Raw genomic sequence first — 9699 nt, forward strand, 5'->3', positions numbered from 1 at the left:
GATTGGAATAAATTGTGCAGCAAGTTAAGCGTGGACAGCTGAGCACAGTAATGACAGATTACAGCTTGATTTTAAATGTACTACTTAATTCTTTGGACGGCCTTGCTACATTTTAATATTTAGGTTTTATGGCACGTTTCAAACTGCTGCATCAAAGAGGATAATAAGGCTCAGTGGGAGCTCACACGGAGCATACCTGATGCATGTGAACATCACAGCGGCTAAATGAATGGCATTTGTCTGTTATAATAAAAATCGCTAAATGTCGGCAAAGATTAGAGTCTTGTGAACGTAGTTCCTCTTGTATACCTCAGAGGACAGCAGCTCTAATTCAGGTGAGGCCGAGATGACCTTTTGAATATAAAAGAGTAACAGGGAGGCAAATGTGGAGCCTCTGTGGATCGGGAAGAGGCTTAGCGCGTCGTCATGCCGTTAAGATCACTGGCCAGAACTGGTCATCTTCAATGTAAAATAAAGACTTTTATTGTTATATTTGCTATTAACTGTGTTGCTGTCATTTTAATGTTTGAATGGCCCGATCAAGCATTGTGTCAATATTAATGAGCGCACGTCGAAGTGGCACCTCTGTGAAGGCGACGCAACACCCTACCCCATGACAACCGCGGTTTGAGCAAGCCCCTCCCTCTGACAGCTGGCTTATTGTGCGGCGTGTCTCTGAAGCGGCCTTGTTTCCCTTTGCTTGACCAGTTCAATAACTAATCTCAATGCAGCCGGCAGCGTGGAGATTGGAAAATGAGGAGGGCAGGCGGGTCCAGTATACTGAGGTCACTTTATGATTCATTGACCAGTCCAAAAAAACGAGCATGCATATTATTGATGCTTCCTAAAGTGTAGTACATTTAGAGGCAGACTCAATTCTCCCCTCATTTTCTAAATGTCACTTCACTTGTATGATAGACACACTGGCCTTAACAGCTCAGTCGAAATAGACACTTTGGCGAAATTACAATATATGATAAGAAATGTAAGGCTAGCTCCAAAATATTTACAACCCAAATGAGTTTTGTTTGAGACAATTTTTTTCATATGATGATTAAGATGTGAACTGTACTATACACTTTGAAATTATTTTACTTGTTTAAATTGTTAAGCACACCAAAAATAGTCAATCAAGCAATTGCATATTGCTCAATATTATATATATATATATAAAAAAAAACTCCTACCTGAACAACTTTCTGTAAGGCATATAGTTTAGGATTTTACAATATTTTGGGGTGGTTGAGGCTTTGAAACCCAACAGAAAATATTAGCCCCTGCAATGAACAGCAGCCTAATCTCATCTCTACATTAGAACCAAAAGAAGGACCAATCTGTTGTAAGATTTTATTCTATATATTAATTCCATATTGTGAAATTTCTAAAGTATATAAGACAATTTTAGTAAGAGGCAATTTCATTTTTAGTATATGCTATGGGCCGCTCAAAGAGTGAATGGTGAGCCACAAATGGCCCCCGGGCCATACTTTGGACACCACTGCTGAAAAGCATTCTTGTATCATATTTGTTTGTTTTTAAATGCTGTTCTCATTATTTTATATTCTTAAATTGCTCCACTGAACGACTCGCCCAGCGACTGAGTACATAAGGTAAACGTTTTTTTCCTGTTAACTATCCAAACACCACAACCAGCTTCGCACATTACATGAATTTGTAATCCAGTTTAACAAAAAAATCTAAACAGAAATCAATGCCTTGTCTTTTTTTCGTTTTCAAGGCACAATAATTATGCAAAAAGGTTATCTCTGCATTATGCCATTTCTCTCTCCAAGACTGCAGATGATTTTTTGATCTGGCACATCTTGTCCTGCACAAGTACAGCACTACAAAGAGTCACTAAAGGATCGGTCCCACCTCCTTTGTGTCTCATCTGACATCCAACTTTGGCAATACGCCGCTAAAATGAATGCATTTATCCATTTATACTAGCTTGAAATCAAAATGTCATAAGCAACCCACATGATACACAAAAGGTCATTTGACCTGTCAAGTCAACGGTTACTTTGAATGACATCACATGTAAAGCCTGCCCAAGCCTCAAAGACAAAACACTCCCCGATGTTATGGCACACAGGCCACGCTCGAAACCTCCCACCCCTCTTCTGTCACATGTAGGCTAATGAACAGCAGGCCCGTGCTCTTGATGCAAAGCGCTTTTTTTGGGCCACAAGGGCCGCGTGTGCTCACCACTTTCTGCTTGGACACACACTAACAATAGAGCATGTCTGGAGTGCTTGGGGCCCAAACCCTGAGGAAGGGCAGATGGTGCCCAGAATCGAGGGCCGCACCCCTATTTCCATGAGAAAAGAGATTGACATAAGCGGGAGAACAGGTACCCCTCTCCTCTATTTCCCCTCCTTTATGGAGATTAGTGAGGGGGCGCATTTACCCGATGGCGGTACTGATTTGGAACCCAATTAAGAACAAGCTGTCAGATCAAGGGCAAAGAATGTCAACCCAACGGCTGATTTTTATTTTTTTTTAATCTACAGCTTCTGATCTTCCCTATACAGTACTTTTATTGGTAAATATATTTTTAACTGCATTACCAAAAATCTCCTTCAAGTAAAACAAAAAAAACTGAAATAATTGGAAAAACTGACGTAAGACATTAATTTTACAGCAAAACCATTAAAGCTATGATAAGGAAGCGATGTATGGTATGGTATGGACCGGCAGGTGGTCTTAAATTGTTTAATTTCACTGTCGTGGTGTCTCCCTCTGGTGGCCCATTGCAGAAAAGCAGTCTCCCTTTATGGAAGTAATTTACACTTGCCTTAAAAGTCCCTGGAAAGTGAAAATATTCTGAATTTGAAACACCAACACCACATAGAGCTGTGCTATTAACAATCCTACCAAATTTGAGCGGTAAAAAAAAATTGCCATGTGTATAAAATGAGACTTCAAAATTGTGAAAAATCATCACGTTAGTTTTCATTGCGGGCCAAAAAAAAAAAGAATTGTTTTAATTTATCCAATTGAGACATGTTTAATATTGTGGTTGTCTAATTTAGCAACATGAGAACGACATAACAACAGCATCATGCAGTACACTGTAGTTGTACATGAGTGTCCAAAGTCCAGCCGAGGGGCCATTTGAGAGCCACTGCTTTTTTTATTTATTTATATATTTATTACTGGCCCACCTCATATTCTATAACTAAAATTAAACCCATCCAGATAATACGTTCAATTTTATAAACAGCATACTTTTTAAATAAAAATTATATATATATATATAAAACAAAAGTTTAATTTTAGAAAACATCCCATAGACTACTATGACATGTAACTCTTTTCTTTGCACATTTGTATTGTGTTGTGATGTGCTAGATTGCTGTTGTTGTTTTTATGCTTGCATTTTGTACAGTGTTTTACTGCTCTCCATTAGGGTGAATGGAGAGTTTAATGAAAGTTTTGTGTTTGTAGTTGGACAATGTTCTTTTATTTATTTTACGTTTACTTTTATGCTTACTTTGCTTTGTCCCTTTGATTGATTGATGATGATGATAATGATGACGACAATGATTATCATCATTATTATTATTATTATTACCTGAACTTATACAACATGAAAGTACTGTACTTTGCTACCTCTACTCTCTGGGCAGTGTCAATTAATGCAGGCATATAGAAAAACAAAAAAACAAAGTTTGACATAGAGAAAAGGAGAAACATTGAAAACGAAATAACCACGTCAAGGTTGTGCAAAGTGTGTCCATACAGCCTGTTGTACCGACAAAAACTGTCCTGATGGTGACCGTGATGTAGATCAAAGAGGCTGCTGGTTGTCCCACATCAGGCCGGCCTCTCGCCATCAATTCTCGCCTAACTCATCTCCGCCCTCCGCCGTTAGCTTGAAGCTACATCCCTTACCCCGGATGCGCCGCCATGCCGACTCTAACGCCACAATCATTTATTCACCTACCTGCCTGACGAGTATAGAGAGTTGATCGAGGACGTGCATAGGAGTGTGTGATGTGTACTGGAGCCCACAACACGGCCAGACTAGCGCAGACGCTTTGTTTATATTATTGTTGCTAATAATATTTTTATTAGCCGCGTGTTAGCATCGATGTGGTTCCACTTGTATGCTAGTTAGCGTCTAGCTAACATTAGCTCAGCTATTGACAGTCCGACCGGAGGCGGGGAGAACTGCGAGGTGAGTCTATTATTTTGATGGTGTCCACACTCTGGACTGTGCTCGAAAACGTGACCGTTCCCGAAATATTATCACCGCCATGCGAGTCACACGGGGTTTTTATGGCGTTCCAGGCAACGACAAGTCGAAGTGGGGACTTTTTGTGGTCATCGGATGTCTTTTAAACTAAACGTTTATTCGACGTTGGCCCGGATGCTAGGTGCTAACATGCTAACAGGATAACTGTCCAACATAGTGGCTTGAACTTTTTCACATCATTAACCCCTGCCTTGTCTTCAATGCCACCTTTCTAATCGGATAGTGGTTAAATTCAAGTAAGTGTGAAAGATAAGTTAGCCTAATAGATTTTGTAAGAGAGAGTTACTTGAAAAATGTATATATATATTTAAATTTTCTTATGTATATTGGTTGTGGAAGTGTACTGAATATTTTTTTTACTGTTAGCAACGTGACAAGATTTTTTATTTTATTTTTTTATATAAAGAGACAGATTTCAAAATGAATTGTGAAAATTCATATGTTGGTTTCTGGAGAATTTTCTAACTTTATTTTTTTCTATTTAGAAAAAAAAAGACAGTGTAGAATGTTTGTGTGTGCTGTCGTCTATATAAAATGTGGTTTAAAAAAAACACCTTTCAGTTAAGAATAAAACAGTTTAACTTGTCTGCTACTCATTGAACCTTTTCTCCAGTCAACTGACAAGTTTTGGTTCAAAGTATCTACCAATAAGCTTTTTAGAAAATTTCACAAAAATGGCAGCCACTTATTACATTGCTGCTTATAGTGTCATTATTGTTGCCAGCTTTGAATTTAAAATTATGTTGCTTTTTCTAACGTTTTCCATCTGATCTCTAATTTCAGATCCAATATTGCAGATCTAACATAAGTTCCATGTCCGAATTGGCTCAAAAAATCAACCGCAATGTCTGTTGACGAAGACACCCTAAAAACTGCTAGCCCACAGACTAGCTCAGCTTCATCTCTGCAGCTTTCAGAATGTTCTGGAAGTTGCAGTGGCACATCAATTTTACCGGACAGTTCAGCTAAGGCAGCCTCGGACTTGGCGGCTTCTTGCCCTGTCCCCGGCACCGCCGCCTCCCCTAAACACACCAGCGCAGTGGACACTCTGAGCCACTCCCATGGTGCTGGACCAAGGTTCAAAGGGAACGAGGCTAGCATCAATCGCAGGAATAGCTTCCATCACGCCAAACAGCATCAACAAATGAGAGTGGCAAAACGCCGCAACACATCAAGCTTTAATTTCAAGCATCCAAGCTCTGGTAAAAGGAGACGGCGGGTAAACTCAGAAAGTGACTCCGTCCTGCCCACAAACTTCCTCTTAGGTGGGAACATTTTTGACCCACTAAATCTCAACAGCCTGCAGGATGAGGAAGTCAACAGGGCGCTGAACGCAGAGACCCCTAAATCGTCCCCGTTGCCGGCAAAGAGTCGAGACCCTGTGGAGATCCTCATCCCCAGGGACATCACAGATCCGCTCAATCTGAACAGCTGCATGGGAGATAGCAGTTTTTTGGTGTCCCCCTTAAAGAGCGGCGGAAGGAGGAGACATCGCAACAGACATCATGGTGGCAGCTTTTCAACCCAGTTACACCTTTCAGACTCGAGCAAAAATGAGGTTAAAACTGGAGACGCTGTGTCATTTCCTGGTACGGTGTCACGGTCTAATCTGGAAGCCTCAAAAGTGTCAGACAGTGTCTCCGGCGGTGAGGGGGATTCTCGTGACCACTCTGCAGACGACTCATCCAACTTCAAGGAGGAAGCGACGTCCATGTCTGCGGATGATTCCACGTCTTCGGTTCCGGTGGGGGCTAACCAGCACATAAGCAGACGCAAGCGGAGGCGCAACTCTGGCAAAATGGACCCCCCTGTGACTCACTCTACCCCCGTTGGAAAATCTGCATCTGGTGAGCAAAATCATCAAACTGGGGGATCCAAAAATTCCTTCCACACGCCCAGAGGGAGATCCAAATCTGCTCCGGAGGGTCAGCAGCACCAGCAGCAGAAGAAGAAGTTCCAATATGGGAACTACAACAAATATTACGGTTACCGCAACCCGAGTGCAAGTGAAGACCCTCGGATACATGTCTTTCGTCCAGAGTGGTTTGAAGGTAAACGTGTGCTCGATTTGGGCTGCAACTCGGGCCACCTGACGCTCTACGTTGCAAAAATGCTGCGGCCCGCCCACATATTGGGTTTGGACATTGACAACGGGCTGGTGCACGCCGCCCGCAAGAACATCAGGCACTATCTCTCCGAGATGCAGGCGCAAGAGGCCAGGCGGGCGACCCACACGGAGAGCAGGGAAAACGGCAACACACTGAAAGAGGATGCTGCGGACGACAAGGGCTCTTGTGGCACAGAACAGGTCCAGACTCGTAAACAAGACGGCAAAACGGGGAAAAAAGAGCACGTAGGTAGTGATCAGGCCAGGAGCTGCTCTTTCCCTCTGTCCCTGCAGATCTCCCGGGGGCCCATTGCTGCACCTCCTCTTACGGAATCATCCACCACAAAACCAGGGGAGTTCCCCGCCAATGTGTCATTTATTAAGGTAAGGTGGCATCTTGTAACTGAGCTCATTATTTGAGAATAACACAACAAAAGTATTCAGCATCGTTTATGAACGCTTCTATTATTAGACATCACATGACGAGCTCCATTTCCACCGAGCAATCGACTTGGTTAGTTTTAGTGTGTCAAGTGTGTCACCCTTGCGTTAGGCTGCCTTCTGCTGTGAGAGTTTACCACATGGGTGGAGTGAAACACACAACAGTCCATTGATTGGTCAACCGAAAGTCATCACTTATATGCAATGTAAAGGAATGAGAACACAAAATGGGCTCTTTCTCATAAATGGCCACATGCCAAGAATGCTGGATGACATTTTCATTCTTTTCTTTTGTTTACTGTTCCTCTTTTGTGTCCAATTCAATAATGGATACAGTAGCGCACTGCTATGAATGTTTATACACAAACGACAGTTAAGTAAGGATCCGTTCTGAATCTTATTGTGTTCATCTGAACTTAAAGGAATCCAATAGCCCAAGTAAAATGTATGAAATCTGTCAATTTTTCTCAAACTGTGAACCCTTTAAAGCAGTATTTTTATAACCTCTATTGAGGCGATGCACATTTCATTAGAAAACAATTAATTAAATTCACAACAAAAAATGTCACAAAGTGACGCTGGTTAATTATGAAACTCCTGCCATCTAAAAAAATAATAAAATTCCCCAAAAAACCTGGTAATCATGTAAAGCCTGCCATCTTAGAAAAAAAAAAGTAAAATTCACAACAAGAATGTCACATAAAGTGACTGGTTAATTATGTATATTCGAGTGTAAGAGTATTTATTTGTTCTGCCTGCCACTATATGGCACTGGCATAGATGTTTGAACAAATATTATTTTTTATTAAATAGATAATTTTCAGACCGATGAGGTGAAATTGGACGCATGGTCATGAGAATCACTGCTTCAAGAGGTATTGACTGTTTGGCCATAGTGAAAAGCTACATTGTTGTCGATGCATTTGGATGTCTTTGAAAATCTGTTGAAAATATTGTTGGTGGTTAAGCAAACATTTGACAAGACTCAGTCTTTTTCTGTAATAGTGAGATAAGTTGTGGAATTAGTTTGTTTCCGTTTTGTCTTCAGGCCAATTACGTGCTGCAGAACGATAACCTGCTGGTGACTCAGCGGCCCGAGTACGACGTGATCCTGTGCCTGAGCGTCACCAAATGGGTTCACCTGAACTGGGGGGACAGCGGCCTCAGGCGGCTCTTCAAGAGAGTTTACAAACATCTTCATCCCGGAGGCATCTTCATCCTGGAGCCGCAGCCTTGGCAGTCCTACATCAAAAGGAAGAAGCTGACGGTAAAAGCACAGAGTCGTTTTTATTGGAAGCCTATTTGTTGTGAAATAATAATTAACTGATTGTTTTTTTTGGGTGGTTTCTTGCTCACTAGGATAACATCAACAGACATTTTCACAGCATTCGCTTCAAGCCAGATCAGTTTTCATCCTACCTCACCAATGAAGTGGGCTTCACCAGTTGCGAGTTCCTCGGGACGCCGAAAAGTTTAACAAGAGGTATTCATTGTTTTTTTTTGTGTTTTGTTTTTTCATTCTGCATTGTGATTTGATGTCATGATCAACTTCTTGTTTTAGGTTTTCAGAGGCCAATCTACTTGTTTCACAAATGACCGCTTCTGCCTTGGGAGGATGTGAATGTGAGTAATCACACAGCCAAACTGTTGGACTGTTCCGTTGGCTGCTCGGACTCTTGACAAGGGACATTCTTTAAGAAGGGGACCAAAAGCAGGATACTTTTTTTTTTGTTTTTGTGAAGCTTCACTTCTTCAGTCACAGAGGAAGAAGCACTCTGCTTGGACTTGACTATTTGCAAATAATTTGTGTGATTCACGGCAGTTTGGATACCTTAGGATATATATCTTCTTCTTTTTCCCCCTGATATGAATTAAATGTTGTGTGCCACCGCAATGACACATGCAGCAGGTCTGGGTGTAATTCCCTTTGTACAAACAATTTGATTGGCCTCTGTGAGCCGAGTGTGGCCAAACTTGAGCTAGTGACTCATTCCAAAGCCATTACTCCGATCGCGCTAGTGAGATGTGGCCCAAACACAAATTTCTCAAGTTGTTTCCGTTGAATAAAATGGTTATGTTGAAATTCTGCTTTGAGTCCATCAGCCTTAAATGTAGTTGATTGCTGCCAAATCACAGTGTTGATGTTCCGTTTTTAGCACACATTGCAAAATGAGGCCCAGGAGTTGACAACGATATGAAGACTGTATTGTAAAAGTTGAACTCGCATCAGCCAAAATTGTGGCAACCCCAAGTTTATATTTGACATGTGTCTTTCGACAACAGGGCTTCTTTTTTCCATGTGGCTTAAACTATGTCATATTTTCAATTTTGGAGGAGGCACCGATTTTGCACATTACGTCATTGGGCTGTTGTAATACTCCATTCTAATGGTAGGGGGCGCATTTAAGCCATGATGGCGTAATGCTGGCTACTGGTAAGTGGTAAGATGCACCCCCAGCATGTTGCCATCGGTTGTCTTGCCATTGACGCCATATCTCTACTGTAACGGTCTGTTAATATTCTTATGCGTGTTGAGCTCATGAATGTAGAATCGAAGCGGCAAAGGACCCATGGCAGAGTTGCTACAGCATCTTGAACACGTCAGAGGAAAGTGTAGAATTATTATTTTTTTATGTTCATTCATTTAAAAAAAAAGAAGAAAAAATCAATAATTTGAGAAAAAAGGTTCTATCACATATTTTATATATATATATATATATATATATATATATATACATACATACATACATACATACATACATACATACACACAATATGGTGCTCAAAGCTCTTTACAATGCATATTCCACCTTATAGGAGGCTCACGTTTTGTCACCATCTTTCCGCTGTGGATACCAGAAGGAGAAGAACTTCTCGAATGTAAAAATGG

General features: G+C 41.2%; 1 protein-coding gene across 5 annotated transcripts; it reads left to right on the forward strand.

The window, feature by feature from the left end:
- Nucleotides 1-2172: 2172 nt before the first annotated feature.
- Nucleotides 2173-8892, forward strand: mepcea (methylphosphate capping enzyme a). 5 transcript variants are annotated; one of them, XM_077547193.1, is made up of 6 exons: nucleotides 3526-4183; nucleotides 5045-6569; nucleotides 6663-6752; nucleotides 7858-8076; nucleotides 8169-8292; nucleotides 8371-8892. In XM_077547193.1, the coding sequence occupies exons 2-6, from the start codon at nucleotides 5106-5108 to the stop codon at nucleotides 8403-8405; spliced, it is 1932 nt and encodes a 643-aa protein (XP_077403319.1). In that variant the 5' UTR covers nucleotides 3526-4183; nucleotides 5045-5105; the 3' UTR covers nucleotides 8406-8892. The 5 variants fall into 5 exon arrangements, with proteins under 5 accessions (XP_077403317.1, XP_077403318.1, XP_077403319.1 ...); XM_077547191.1 differs by lacking the exon at nucleotides 3526-4183 and adding an exon at nucleotides 2173-2353 and having other exon boundaries at nucleotides 5045-6752; XM_077547192.1 differs by lacking the exon at nucleotides 3526-4183 and adding an exon at nucleotides 2399-2545 and having other exon boundaries at nucleotides 5045-6752.
- Nucleotides 8893-9699: the final 807 nt, after the last annotated feature.

This window comes from Vanacampus margaritifer, chromosome 16, assembly GCF_051991255.1.
Source record: "Vanacampus margaritifer isolate UIUO_Vmar chromosome 16, RoL_Vmar_1.0, whole genome shotgun sequence".
In the NCBI taxonomy this organism is placed as follows: Eukaryota; Metazoa; Chordata; class Actinopteri; order Syngnathiformes; family Syngnathidae; genus Vanacampus; species Vanacampus margaritifer.